This window comes from Mustela putorius, unplaced genomic scaffold (genome assembly GCF_011764305.1).
Source record: "Mustela putorius furo isolate JIRA1106 unplaced genomic scaffold, ASM1176430v1.1 tig00000145_pilon_pilon_pilon, whole genome shotgun sequence".
Taxonomy (NCBI): Eukaryota; Metazoa; Chordata; class Mammalia; order Carnivora; family Mustelidae; genus Mustela; species Mustela putorius.
Genome location: NW_025421294.1, coordinates 37,705,711 through 37,720,911, shown reverse-complemented (window position 1 = coordinate 37,720,911; position 15,201 = coordinate 37,705,711). Strand labels below are relative to the sequence as shown.

The following is a 15,201-nucleotide window of genomic DNA, read 5'->3' as shown; positions in this document are numbered from 1 at the left end:
ATACATGTGCCTTGGGCACCTGAGTGGCTCAGTCAGTTAAGTGTCTGCCTTCGGCTCAGGTCATGATTCCAGCGTCCTGGGATCGGGTCCCACGTGAGCAGAGAGCCTATTTCTCCCTCATCCACTATCTCTGCTTGTACTCTCTTTCTCCATCAAATCTTCTTTAAAAAAAAAATACACAGACCTTCACACCCCACCCCTGAGATTCTGATTCTGATTCTGAAAACTTGTGGTAGTTATGGCAGGACAGAGGTTCTGTGTGTTGCTAAAACATATTAGGTAACTCCAAGCAGAGTGTCTAGCTGACCATTACTACAGGAGCATCCCTGGGGCACATCCAAGTGTATCTAGATAAATTGGGTCCTACAAAAAAAATGTCTTGAGGGGTCTCCAATAAAAGGCATTCAATTAAAAAGGGAAGCAAAGTGTACTGGAAAGAACATCAGTTAAAGTCATACAAGAATTCAGCTTTCTTATTACCAGCTGTGTGGCCTTCTGGTAATTCACATAGAATCTTAGCTGAAGTTCTCCTTTGCTGGATGTATTCATATTAAAGTGTTTGTGATAACCAAACATTATAGATAAGCAAGATAAAAATAGTACTGTTTAAGCTTTTATAACAAGTTATAAAATCCAGTGCCTGTGGGAGGCAGCCAAGTGAACTGAAGGAGTGAAGAGAGCTGGGTGTGAGGCAGTAAGGAGTGGTGGGGACTGTGGTGAGGTGACAAGCACACACTGTGTCTGAAGAGGGCCGTTTCTTCTTAGCTCCAGCTGATGGCTGTCATGTGGCATGACAAACCCAGTATTGCTAGATTTGGTTTTTCAAAAAAACTGAAAACTCAGATTTTTATGTAAACTTTCCCTACACACATTCCTTGCAGCTATTGTGGGTTTGGTTCCAGACTACCACAATAAAGCAAATATCACAAAAGTAAATCAAATGAATTTTTTTTATTTCCTAGTGCATATAAAAATCATGTTTACCAAAACAAGTTATGTCAATGGCATACTATGGTCTTAAGTGTGTGACAGCGTGGTCTAAAAAAACAATATATATACTGTAATTAAAATGTGCTTTATTGCTAAAAAATGTACTTTATTGCTAAAAAATGCTGTCATCTGAGTTTTTAGCAATCTGTAATGTTTTGCTAGTAATGGCTCCTGACTGAACAAGATGGCTGCTGAAGGTCGAGGTGGCTGCGGCAATCTTTCTTTTTATTACTGAAGTATAATTGACATACAATGTTTATATTCCTTCCACGTGTACAACATGGTGATTTGACAATTCTGTACATCATGCTATGCTCACCATGGTAAGTGTAGTTATTTTTTTTAATTTTTATTATTGAAGTATAGCTCACATACAAGACAGTTTCTTAAAATAAGGCCAACAGTGAAGTCTGCCACAGTGACTGACTCTTCCCTTCCCAAACAATTTCTCCATGGCATGTGATGCCGTTTGACAGCATTTTACCCACAACAGAATTTCTTTCAAGATTGGAGTTTGTTCTCTCAAACCCTGCCTCTGCCTTATCAACTAACCATGTGGTATTTCTAAATTGTTTCTTGTCATTTTAAGTCTTCACCAGGAGTAGAGTCTATCTTGGGAAACCACTTTCTTTGTTCATCCATAAGAAGTAACTCCTCATCCATTAGGTTTTGTCACTAGAGTGCAGCAATTCAGCCACAGCTTCGGGCTCCACTTCTCACTTTTTTGCTGTTTCCACATCTGCAATTACTTCCTCCACTGAAGTCCTGGACCCCTCAAAGTCATCCATGAGGGTTGGAATCAGTTTCTTTCTGAACTCCTGTTCATCTTCATGTTTTCACCTATTCTCATGAATCATCAGTGTACCTAATGGCATCAAGAATGGTGAATCCTTTCCAGGTTTTTGACTTACTTTGCCTAGATCCATCAGAGGAATTACTGTCTACAGCAGCTATAACCTCACGAAATGTATTTAAGTAAGGACACTTGAAAGGTCAAATTTACTCTTGACCCATGGGCTACAGAATGGATTTTATGTTAGCAAGCATGAAAACATTAATCTTTAAAAAATAATAACAACAACAACATCATTAGGGACGCCTGGGTGGCTCAGTCAGTTAAGTGTCTGGACTCTTGGTTTCAGCTCAGGTAATGATCTCAGGGTCATGAGATTGAGCCCTATGTTGAGCTCGGTGCTGGGCATGAAGCCTGCTTAAGATTCTCTCTCTCTCTCCCTTTGCGCCCCACACCCCTGCTCACATATGCTCATGTGTGCGCTCTCGCTCTCTCTCTCAAAAACAACAAACAAAAAAAACCATGTTGTACATCTCCATCAGGTGACCAGGTGCATGGCCAATGAGCAGCAGGTCTCAACAGTGAGCTTAAAATAGTAAACCATGTTGTGAACAGATGTGCTGTCATCAAGGCTTTGCTGTTCCATTTTCAGGAACACAGAATAGATTAGGACACTTGAAAGTCAAATTTACTCTTGACCCATGGGTCAAGATTTTAAGATTTTATTTATTTGACAGAGAGAGATCACAAGTAGGCAGAGAGGCAGGCAGAGAGAGAGGGGGAAGCAGGCTCCCTGCTGAGCAGAGAGCTCGATGTAGGGCTCGATCCCAGGACCCTGAGATCATGACCTGAGCTGAAGGCAGCGGCTTAACACACTGAGCCACCCAGGTGCCCCAGATGAGCATAATTCTTAAGGGCCCTAGGATCTTTGGAATGGTAAATGAACACTAGCTTCAACTTGAAGTCACCAGCTGCAGTAGCCCCTAACGAGATTCAGCCTGAAACTCTGAAGGCAGGCAGGGACTTCTCCTCTCCAGCTATAAACTCTTCTTCTAATAGAAGACTGTTTCATCTGTGTTGAAAATCTGTTACTTAGTGTAGCCACTCTGATGAATTATCTCAGCGACATCTTCTGGAGAACTGGCTGTAGCTTCTACATCGGCATGTGCTGCTTCCCCTTGCACTTTTCTGTTCTGGAGACAGCTCCTTCCATTAAGCCTCCTGAACCAACTTCTGCTAAATTCAGACTTTTCTTCTGCAGCTTCTTCACCTCTCAGTCTTCACAGAATTGAAGACAGTTAGGCCCCTGCACTGGATTAGGCCTTGGCTAAAGGGAATTTGTGGCTGGTTTAGTCCATAAAAATTTTCTCCATTTCAGCAATAAGGCTGTTTAGCTTTCTTATCCTTCATGTATTCACTAGAGTAGCACTTTTAATTTCCTTCAAAACTTTTCCTTTGCATTCACAACTTGACTATAACTGTTTGATGCAAGAGGCCAGTATTTGGCCTATCTCAAATTTAAACATTGCCTTCCTCATTACGCTTAATCATGTCTAGCTTTTGATTTAAAACGAGAGCCATGCAACTCTTCCTTTCACTTGAACACTGAAAGTCCACTCTAGGTAGGGCCATTAATTGGTATAATTTTAGTATTACTGTGTCTCATGGAATGAGGCCTGAGGAGAAAGGGAGAGAGCCAGGGGAATGGGAAGTTAGTGGAGCAGTCTTAAGATATGCAATAGTTGGCCGTCTTTTTTTTTTTTAAGTGTATTTTATGATTTATTTTATTGAATAGTTGACACACAATGTTACATTAGTTTCAAGTGTACAACAGTGATTTGGCAAGTCTATACATTATGCTATGCTCAGCACAAGTGTACCGACCATCTGTCATCATATAATGCTACTCTCATACTCCTGACTGTGTTCTCAATGCTTTTAACTTTTATCCCTCTGACTTATTCATTCTACAACTGGAAGCTTCTATCTCCCACTCTACCCATTTTTGTCCTTCCCCTCACCCCTCTCCTCTGTGGCAACTATCAGTTTGTTCCCTATACTTACAGGTTTGTTTCTGCTTTCTGTCTACTCTGTTTTGTTTCAATTCACATGTAATTTTATATATATGTGTGTGTGTGTGTATGAAATGTAACCGTATTTGTCTGTGTCTGACTTATTTCACTTAGCATAAGACCTTCACGTCTGAAATGGCAAAAATCTCATTTTCCACAGCTAAGTAGTATTCCAGTGTGTGTGTACATCACATTTTCTTTATGCATTCATCTATTGATGGACACTTGGGTTACTTTCCCATCCTGTTGTAAATAATGCTGCAATAAATATAGAGGTGCATATATCTTTTCAAATTACTTTTTTGTTTTCTAAATACCCAGTAGTGGAATTATTATATCATGTGGTATTTCTAATTTTTTGAGGAATTTCCATGCTATTTCCCACAATGGCTGCACCAATTTACATTTCCACCAACACTGCACAAAATCTCTTTTTTCTCTGCAACCACGTCAACACTTGTTATTTCTTGTCGTTTTAATATGAGCCATTCTGACAGGTACAAGGTGATACCTGCTTATGGTTTTGATTAGCATTTCCCTGATGATTAGTGACGTTGAACATCTTTTCATGTATCTGTTGGTCAAATGTCTATCTTTGGAAAAATGTCTATTCATGTCCTTTGCCCATTTACTATTTGGGGTTTTTGGTGTTTAGTTGTTTAAGCTCTTTATGTATTTTGATATTAACTCCTTATCAGACATATCATTCGCAAATATATTTTCCCATTCAGTAGGTTGCTTTTTCATTTTGTTGATGTTTTTCTTTGCTATGAAAAAAAGCTTTTCAGTTTGGGGTATTTCCGATAGCTTATTTTCGCTTTTGTTTCCCTTGCCTTAGGAGAGATACCTAAAAAAAAAAAAAAAAAAATACTGCTACAGCCTGTGTTAGAGAAATTATTGCCTCTGCTAGCTTCTAGGATTTTTATGATTTCAAGGTCTCAGATTTAGGACTTTAATCCACTTTGAGTTTATTTTTATGTAAGAAAGTGGTTCATTTTCATTCTTTTGTATGGCTGTCCAGTTTTCCCAATACCATTTATTGAAGAGAGTGTCTTTTCCCCATTGTATATTCTTGCCTCCTTTGTCATAGATTAATGACCATGTAAGTGTGGGATTACTTCTGGGTTTTATTATGTTCCAGTGATCTGTGTGTGTGTTTTTATGTCATACTGTTTTGGTTATTCCAGCTTTGTAGTGTATGTTGAAATGTGACATTCTGATACCTCCAGTTTTGTTGTTTTTCAAGATGTCTTTGGCTATTTGGGGTCTTTTGTGGTTCCATACAAATTTTAGTATTATTCTAGTTCTGTGAAGAATACTGTTGGTATTTTGATAGGGACTGCACTGAATCTGTAGATTGCTTTGAGCAATACGGACATTTTAACAGTGTTAATTCTTCCAATCCATGTGCATGGAATATCTTTCCATTTGTTTTTGTTATCTTCAATTTCTTTCATTAATGTCTTATAGTTTGGTTCATCCCTAGGTTTTTTATTCATTGTGGTTCAGTTATAAATGGAATTGCTTTTTTTTTTTTTAAGATTTTATTTATTTATTTGATAGACAGAGATCACATGTAGGTAGAGAGGCAGGCAGAGAGAGAGGGGGAAGCAGGCTCCCTGCTGAGCAGAGAGCCCAATGCGGGACTTGATCCCAGGACTCTGGGACCATGACCCAGCCGAAGGCAGAGGCTTTAACCCACTGAGCCACCCAGGTGCCCTGGAATTGCTTTCTTAATTTATCTTTCTGCGACTGTGTTATTAGTATATAAAAGTACAACTGATGTCTGTGTATTAATTTTGTGTCCTGCAGCTTTACTGAATTGATTTAGTACTCCTAATATAGTTTTTTTGGTGGAGTCTTTAGGGTTTTCTATGGATAGTATTATGTTTTTTGCAAATAGTAATAATTAAAAGGCATCCAAATTGGTAAGGAAGTATTTAATCTTTTTTTTTTAAGTCCATTGCTGTGGCTACGATTCTCACTACTATGCTGAATAAAAGTTGTGAAAGTGGGTACATTCTCCTTGTCTTATTCCTGATCTTAGGAGGGAAAATTCTCAGTTTTTTACCACTGAGGATGATGTTAAGCGGTGGCTTTTTCATATAGGACCTTTATTATGTTGAGGTATGTTCCCTCTAAACCCACTCTGTTGAGAGTTTTTATCACAAACAGATGCTGGATTTTGTCAAAGCTTTTTCTGCATCTGCTGAGATCATCATATGACTTTTATCCTTCATTTTGTTGATATGTATCATGTTGACTGATCTTTTTAATGTATGGTTGAGTGTGGTTCGCTAATACTTTGTTCAGAATTTTGTCATCTGTTATTCATCAGGAATATGGCCTGTGGTTTTCTTTTTTTGGGATTGTCTTTGTTTTACTATCAGGATTAATTCTGGCCTCCTAGAGTATACTTGGAAGCTTTCTTTGCTCTTCCATTTTTTGGAATAGATTGAGGAAAATAATGTCTTCTTTAAATGTGTGGTAGAATTCACTGAATCCCTCTGGCCCTGGGTTTTTGTTGGTGGTGGTGGTGGTAGCTTTTTGCATACCAGTTCAATTTCATTCCCAGTAATTGGTCTGTTCCAGGTTTTCTAATTATTCCTGATTCAATTTTAGAAGATTGTTTCTAGGAATTTATCCACTTCTTCTAGTTAGCATATAATGTTTTGTACTATTCTCATGTAACCCTTTCTATTTCTGGGGTATTTATTTATTTGGGTCCTTTCTCTTTTTTTCTTGCTGAGACTGGCTAAAAGTTTATCCATTCTGTTTAACTCTTCAAAGAAGTGGCTCTTAGTTTTCATTGATTTTTTTTTCCTGTCGATCTGTTATTCTCAATTTCATTTAAAGCTCTTATGATTATTATTTCCTGTCTTCTCTTAACCTTAGGCTTTGTTCTTTTTCTAGCTCTTTTAGATTGTTTATGTGAGATTTTTTTTGTTTCTTGAGATTAGCCAGTATCACTATTGAGATTAGCCAGTATCACTATAAATTTTCCTCTTAGAACTCCAAAGATTTTGAGCCAGTGTGTTTTCATTTTCATTTGTGTCCATTTTTTCCTCTTTGATTTCTTCGTTCACCTATTACTTATTCAGTAATATGGTGTCCAGTTTTCACAACTTCCTATTTTTTCAGGTTTTTTTTTTCTTGTGATTAATTTCCAGTCTCATACTCTTGTGGTTGGAAAAGATGCATGATATGATTTCAGTCTTTATGATAATAAGATCACTGATCACCATAATAATAATGAAAAGTTCAAAATGTTGTAAGAATTATGAAAATGTGACACAGAGACATGAAGTAAGCAAATGCTATTGGAAAAATGACACTGGTGGATATACTCACCATGGGGTTGCCACAAACCATTAGTTTTGAAGGGGGGACACAATTGTTTGTGAAGTATAATGAAACAGGTATGCCTGTGCTTATTCTAAAGGTTGGCAACTTTCCTTTTTTTTTCTTTATTTTATTTATTTGAGAGAGACCACACCAGCACAAGAGAGAGCAGCAGGTAGAGGAAGATGGACAAGTAGGCTCCTGCTGAGCAGGGAGCCCAATGTAAGGGTCGATCCCAGGACCTTGGGATCATGAACCAAGCTGAAGGCAGACACTCAAGCAACTGAGCCACCCAGGCGCCCCAAGGTTGGCAAGTTTCAAAAAACTTTTAAGTTTCTATATATTGGCCAAACCTAATACCTGTAAGCCAGTTTCAGTTTGTGATCTGTGCTATAGGTATAACAGTTTAGTTATCAAAGCTACCACTTTCTGAGCAGAGAGGTTTAATAACTTGCCCAGGGTTTCACAGAGAGTAATAGGGGAGCCACGACTTTACTTCATGCCTGTCTTACTCCAAAGCCTGTGCTCTGAATCACTGCTCTCCTCTGCCTACCCCATACATTCATTTATATAACCTGAGGCAGGAATCTGTAATCCTTTTGCTGTAAAGGGCCAGATTATAAATATTTTACACTTTACAGGCTGTGAGGTCTCTGTCACAAATACTCAGCTGCCGTTGTAGTACAAAATCAGCCAGAGACAATATGGAAAATAATGAGCTTGGCTGTTTTCCAATAAAACTTTAATAAATACAGATGGTAGGCCAGATTTGGCCCATGGACAATAGTTTACTAACACTTGCTTTAAGGGAAGCAAGGTTATCTACATTTTATACCCTAAAAAGCAAGATTGGGAAGGGAAGACTTGTCTGAGGCCATATTCTGTGTTAACTGTCACCCAACCAACACTTAAATTATTTATGCTACCAGATATTCTGTACTTATTTGAAAGAAGTAAGTCTGAATTTCTCTAAAATTATTGTATAGTGTACAGTCACTTCCCCTGCCCCTGTATAGCTCAAGACTATAAATTATAATGCAAGAGTATAAAAAAGTCATATCACTCTGGTCCCATGTTCCAACAGTAACCCAGGTAGCTAATGACAGACAGTTCTACAAAGAATTCTATAAAATAGGATGCCTGGGTGTCTCAGTTCGTTAAGCGTCTGCCTTCAGCTGGGGTCATGATCCCAGAGTCCCAGGATCAAGTCCTGCATCGGGCTCTCTGCTAAGCAGGAAGCTCACTCTTCCCTCTCCCTCTGCCCCTCCCCCCTGCTTGGGGTCTCCCCCACCTCTCTCTCTCTCAAATAAAATCTTAAAAAATAAAATTATAAAAGAATTCTGCATAATAGCAGGCCCACAAGCAAAATCCAGTATGGCTGTCCAGACATACACTGTGGTGCCTCCCCTAAACCCAGGTGCCTTGCAAATATGAGGCAGCTGTCAGAGGCAACGTGATCATTCATTTTCAAACTCTCTCCCAGGACGTGCCAAGGGTATAGAACACCCAGGTTAAGAGAACCAAAATGAACATTTATTTCCTGATACCAGAGTCAATGTATGTTAGCAGGAGCATTATTGATTTGAGTTGTCAAGTATCAAAAGTCCCAACAGGCCGTGACTACAGAAAATGGTGAACATGGGCCTGCTAAGAGGAAGGTCTGGGACTGTGGCCAGCTTCCAGACAGAAAGCTCCATTAGCAGAGGTAGGGGAGCCTAACTTCAAGGACTTCCAGGGCCATCAGGCAGCTGAGGTGGGCAGCTGCCTCTTGTCCAGACCACAGTTAGAACAAGCAGAGCAGATGTGTGATGGCAGAACAAACCTCAGGGCCTCTGGAAACCTGACCAAGGGCAGTTAGGGCAGCTCTCTCCTCAGAGAGGTTGGGAGTGGAAGGAAGTAAGTATGTCCTTGGCCTTTACTAGGGGCTGGCTGTGGACTTCATCACACTGTACAATATCCACATCCACTTTATAACTGACCACACCGAGGCCCTCTGATGGTTAATTTTATGTGTCAGCCTTGTATGGCATGGCACCCAGTTGTTTGGTCAAACCCCCAGGGAGAGGTCATTGTGAAGGAACTTTTATTTTTTTTTTTTTAAGATTTTTAAAATTTATTTGACAGAGAGAGAGATCACAAGTAGGCAGAGAGGCAGGCAGAGAGAGAGAGAGAGAGGAGGAAGCAGGCTTCTCGCTAAGCAGAGAGTCCAATGTGGGGCTCGATCCCAGGACCCTGAGACCATGACCTGAGCCAAAGGCAGAGGCTTAACCCACTGAGCCACCCAGGCGCCCCGTTAAGGAACTTTTAGATGTGATTAATATTTAACTCTGTAGACTCTGAGTAAAGCAGACTACCCTCCCGAATGTGGGTGGGCCTCATCCAAACAGTCAAAGGCCTTACAACTGAGGTCCCCCTAAGGAAAAAGGAATTCTGCCTGCAGACTGTCCAAGGACTCGCAACTGCAACATCAACTCTTCCCTGAATCTCCAACCTGCCCTGCAGGTTTCAGACTTACCAGCCATCCACAAACCTAGGAGCCAATTTCTTCAAGTAAATCTATAAATCTGTTACTTATTTATATCTGTATTCACATTGTAGGCAGACACCTGTGCCTCAGCATGGAGGAGAGCCTACCATCAAGCCCACAAGCCCAGACATGGTTACCTTTTTGCGTGGCCGAAGCTTGTCCCGCCATTCCTTCAGGTTCTGGTTATGGCTCTCATCTAGAGCCTTCAGCTTCTGAGTTTCATGTTCTACCAGGAGGTGACACTTTTCATTCTGGAACAAATTCCAGGCAGAACAGGTAAAAAACTCAGAAGGCAGAGGTGCAAAGGGCTAACACAGACTTCATGCTATAGACCTGTTGACATCAGCATTATTCATTTCTTACTTCTGCTCCTTGATTATAATTTTATAGAAACTCTATACCTATTATACACAGATATGAAGAAACGCCTGGAGGAATATTTCAGAATATTCATGTTAATAGTTCTTATTATGTGGTGGGAGCTACAGTAATTTGCATCTTTCTTCTTGGTGCTTTTTTGCACTGTTTGAATTCTTCAACATGAACACTTATGTCATTTTTATAAAACTATTAACAATAAATAAAAATAAGTCCCCAAATCCCACCACTAGAGGCACCCACTGCAAAAATTTAGATGTTGTTCAGCTCAACCTATATTATACACTTCTGACACCTGCTTCCCCCAACCCTTAACATTACAATGTAAATATTTCTACAAAGAATTAACATTTTTCTTAATCATTTTCAATGCCTACACAGTATCCCAGTGTGGATTCATCAAATTCGAACACTCCCCTACATCTGGTCACTTAGGTTGTTCTTAATTTTCACTCTTTTATTTATTTATTTTTTAAGGTTTTATTTATCCATTTGATAGAGATCACAAGTAGGCAGAGAGGCAGGTGGGGGGGTGGTGTGGAGCAGGCTCCCTGCTGAGCAGAGAACCCGATGTGGGGCTTGATCCCACAGAACCCTGGGATCATGACCTGAGGCGAAGGCAGAGGCTTTAACCCACTGAGCCACTCAGGCACCCCTTAATTTTCACTCTTTTAAATAGCACTGTATTGTGTGCTTTGGACTGAATTGTGTCTCCCCAAAATTCATATGTTGAAGCCCTAATCCCCACTGTGATGCTATTTGGAGTGGCCCTTTAGGGAAAAATTAAGTTTAGCTGAGATCCTAGGGGTGGACCGTCATTATGGGATTAGTGTCTTAGACTAGAGAGCTGGCTTTCTCCTTCTCTGTGCCATGTAAGGACACAGCAAGAAGTAGGCCATTTGCAAGCGAGGAAGAGAGGCTGAACCCAACCACACCCGGAAGCTGATTTTAGCCTTCTAGGCTGTGAGAAAATAAACTTGTTTAAGCCACCCAGACTGGTATTTTGTTATGGCAGCCAGAGCTAAGATAACTATATATGTAATTTTCTATATCTTATGTCATTTCCTCAGAAGAAATTTTGTGGTAAGGATGAGGACATGGACCTGACTGACGCATTCCCAACTTTACTGTTCTCTTAGGTAAGTTATCTGCTTCAAAAAAGTTACTTAGAATTTCTCACAAGCAAAAGATACAAGTCCCTGTTGATTCCTCACAGAGAATCTAAAGCAAGGGGAAAGCACTTTCATCCAGATACACCAACCCTATTGAGTTGGAAGAGTGAAACCCATTGGGGGATTTTTCGTTTTGGGTTTCATTCTCTGGCTTCTGAGGGTTTAAGAAATGTTTAGTTAGAAACAATAATCCTAGAAGTACAGAGTACCTTTGACCTGCCAGGAGTTGGGCCCCTGGGATTCTGTATGGGTTCTCTCAGTTAATCCTCCCAGTAACTCCATGAGGCAGGGATGGGGAAAACAGATGCAGAAGGTGAGGGGTTTGGCTAAATTTCACAGAGCAATATGGGGCAGGGTCCCTACCTGACAGTCTTCAATGCCTGTCATGTTTTCTCCATGCCTCTCTGCCTCTCCAGAAATTGCCAGATGGGTCTAACAGCCTGAGCAATTTCCTGAAATCAGAGGTTTGAACCTGCCTATTCCTCACGTATGGCAATGCCTGGCTCTACCACAAGGGGGCTCCCGGTACCAGCTCCTGGGGTGGCACCCCTCAGGCATGGGGCAAGCTCAGGAGTCAGGAATCTTGAAGAGTTCAGGATCTCCCTGGGGAAAGGGGTCACCAGGAGGTTGGCAACACCAGGATCGCGTTCCCTGAGCCTCTTGCCATTAAGGATGATCTGAGCTGTAGGTTTTTGTGTGTGTTCTTTATCAAATTGAGGAAGTTCCCCTTTATTCCTAGTTTACTAAGAGTGTTACCATGAATGAGTGTTAGGTTTTCAGATGCTCTTTCTATATGATCATGTGCCTTTCCTGTAGCCTGTTGATGTTATGGATTACGTCAGTTTTTGAACGTTGAACCAGCCTGGGATAAAGCCCACTTACATTCTTTTTAGATTTGTGGCAGTCAATTTGCTAATATTTTGTTGAGGATTTGTGCATCTGTGTTTATGAGAGAGAGTGGTTTACTGTTTTCTTTGTAATGCCTAGTTTTGGCGTTAGGATAATCGGGACACTGTGTCCGAAGACACCCAGCAGCATGCAACCGCCAGGCCCCAGGCAAAGCACTTTCAGTTCAGTCATCTCATTTACAAATCCTCACCCCCATCCTACAAAATGGGAATTATCTCCCCCAGCCCATACCCACTCTGTGGAGGCAGGAACTAGAGCCTGGGAGGTGATGGGATTTGGCCAAAGCAGGATGGAAATTGTTTTAGCCCCGGCTCCTCTCAGGAGACTCCTTCCCTGTTTGTAGTTTTTGGTCCCTGAGAGAGACCAAGAGAGAGTTTCCCTCGCGTGAGGGAAACTTCTTTGAGGGAAACTGAGGCAGTCCAAGAAGAGGGGGCAGGGAGGGCGGTACCTGCAGCTGCTGCAGCTCGCTCATGTTGCTCTCACACTGTGCCATCATGTCCCGCATCTGGTTCTCATGTTTTTGCTGCTGCTGTAGCCGCTCTGACTTCTGCCTCTTCTCCTCTTGCTGGGAGAACTGCCACAGAGATAGTGAGTGCCTCAGAGGGCCACAGGCCTGGCTGGGCCACTGGGGGTTGGGGGGTACCTCCACCATTTGTTCTAGAACACCCTGTTTTGTGCATAACCCAAGTGCCCTACACCATTCAGGCTCTATCCTCCTCCTGAGCGGAGACCCAGGCTGGTGGGGACATGACACGGTATTGTTGTGACATGGCCACTACTCAGGAATCAGAGGAGCCCAGGGCCACCGACCCCATGTCCCCAAGCCACATGGATGACGCACAAGTGGGGTCTCGGTAGATGCTAGAGGACGGGGTTTACCAGTGGAGGAAGCCACGGGATCGAAGCACCATCATCTGAGAGGGAACAGTCCAGCAGAGCAGCTGATGAGGGGGTGATTGGCACGCCTCCTCCACGCCCCCACCCTGCAGCTCTCTCTTCCATCCCTCCCAGCCGCAGAAGGTGCAGGCCCCCAGCTCCAGCACACCCGCGGAGCCCCACCTGCTTGATCTTCTCGCGCTGCTCCGAGGCACTGCCCGCGCCGTTGATGTGGAGGCTCTTCTTGTACATGGCCATGCGCGTCTTACCCTCGCTCCTCTGAATCTTGGGCAGCCGCGCTTTCTCCTGCTGCTGCCGCACCTTCAGCTGCTCCACCATGCGCTGATTGTAGCGCTGCATCTGCTCCCGCTCCTGAGGGCACAGCCGGCCAGGGCCAAGTTCATGGTCACATGTGCTTTGGGCCCTGGGGCAGGGGGCGAGGAGGGGGGCAGTGTGTGCAAGGAGAGGCCCAAGGCTGCCATGCACTATTCCAGAATCCAGGATCCATGTTGTCCCAAGTACCCAGCAGAGCAAGGCTGCTATCGTTTTACTTCTACTGTTAAATTTCTTAAGTGAGAACAGAAAATGTTGCTTTTTGTAAATGTTTGGGATTTTTACCTTCTAAATGCCTTCTCATATGATCTGTGGTCACATGCCATTAAAGCTAATACCACAGAGCAAAATACACAGACAGGGATGGTTCATCATTCTTGATGGCAGGTGTCAATTAAAAGCACTATTAAATTTGAGTTTTTCCTTCGCCTAACACCTGTTTGTATTTCAAAACTTGGCAGGCTGTCACCTCCTCCAAGGAGCTTCCCCTGACTTCCTAGCCAGGTTGGGCACCCTTATTAGAGCTGCCATAGTCCTGTGCTGACCGCCATCATTGCATTTAGATTAGGAATTGTAATTACCCACTGGCTGTACATCCATAGCTTGGTTTGTCTGTCGTTGTTCCCACTAAGGGAATCAAACCAAGACAGACAATTACACAGAAGAAGAGGGCGCTCTGGCCTCACAGAGCAGAGCCCTTGCCTGGTCTGAGGGGGTTAAGGAAGGCTTCCCAGCAGAAGTGGTTTAAGTTGATATTTAAAAGCACTCTGAGGGAATGCGTGCAAAAGAGAGCGATAAGGAGGAAATGGAAAGATGAGGGAGAAGGGAAAAAAGTGAAAGACACACCCTAAGGAGTCCGTGAGGGAGCTGCCATCTGCTTCCCTACATGGTTTTCCCTATTCCTAGCGCCTCCACCTGAGGCAGGACATCCCCCAAGAACCTCCTGGGGCCCCACTGCGACCAACACCTGGCTCTTCTTGGGAGCACAGATCATACTCAAGTGGCGCCCTGTCACGGCGTGGCCTCACGGCCCTACCCAGTCCTTTTGGCGGCAGCCTTGGTGGCCCGCCCAGCCAGGGACCTCACCTTCTCATGCTTGCGCACCAGCTCATGCCGCTGGAGAAAGTACTGGTCTTTGAGCTGCTGCTTCACCAGTTGGTGCCTCTCCTGCAGGTGATGCTCCTCCATTTCCCATAGGGCGGCCTCCCGGTCTGTGAAGGAGGAGGCCTGATGAGACGCTTATGGCCAGAGCCCCACTGGGCCAGGAGAGCAGTACACCAGGAAGTGACCAGAGTCAGAAGCCAGAGAAACCAGAGACCTAGGTTAGAGCTGCTCTCATTCACTAGGATTTGGGACAGGTAACAAACCTTCTGCAGGCCTCCACTCCTGCTTCTGCCAAATGCGTACAACCACACCACAGAGGGAGAAGTGTTCTCGGGAGACATATTTATGTTCAGTGTTTCTTAACGGGCAGGTGGGAAGGGCTCATGGAGCTTCATGAAGAAGCCAGGACAGCTCTCTGTCACTATTTTGTCCTTTGGAAAACGTGGGACACTCTCCTTGGCCACTGCACGTCCCTTATATAAACATCATTGAGATAGCAGTATCTGGCATTTTATCACTGGAAGTCTATGATCGGATCCTCTGCTCAGCCACAGGCAGGGCACCGGTGTCAGAGGAGGACCTCAGGCCCCGAGAGACACATAGCAGGCTGCGCTCAACCCACGAAGAATGGTCAGTTTAGGTCACTGCATTCCTGTTCTGGGAACACTGGAGCTGCCCATGGTAATCGGAATGGTGATTTGGCTT

General features: G+C 43.0%; 1 protein-coding gene and 1 long non-coding RNA gene across 4 annotated transcripts in view; one reads left to right on the top strand and one right to left on the bottom strand.

Moving 5' to 3' along the window:
• The window catches only part of STK10 (serine/threonine kinase 10), a 118,866-nt gene that overhangs the window by 3,158 nt on the left and 100,507 nt on the right, over nucleotides 1–15,201 (bottom strand). For all 3 annotated transcript variants that reach the window (XM_004737603.3, XM_045075606.1, XM_045075607.1), the window contains 4 exons: nucleotides 14,479–14,603; nucleotides 13,243–13,431; nucleotides 12,632–12,757; nucleotides 9,862–9,975 (listed from right to left, as the gene is read on the bottom strand). In XM_004737603.3, the coding sequence (XP_004737660.1) occupies nucleotides 9,862–9,975; nucleotides 12,632–12,757; nucleotides 13,243–13,431; nucleotides 14,479–14,603 (554 nt within the window). The remainder of the gene's footprint in view (nucleotides 1–9,861; nucleotides 9,976–12,631; nucleotides 12,758–13,242; nucleotides 13,432–14,478; nucleotides 14,604–15,201) is intronic.
• LOC106006881 overlaps nucleotides 1–15,201 on the top strand; it is a 72,105-nt gene that overhangs the window by 55,434 nt on the left and 1,470 nt on the right. Inside the window, exons 2-3 of the long non-coding RNA XR_001181201.2 lie at nucleotides 9,796–10,000; nucleotides 11,173–11,241. This is a non-coding gene — a long non-coding RNA (uncharacterized LOC106006881). The remainder of the gene's footprint in view (nucleotides 1–9,795; nucleotides 10,001–11,172; nucleotides 11,242–15,201) is intronic.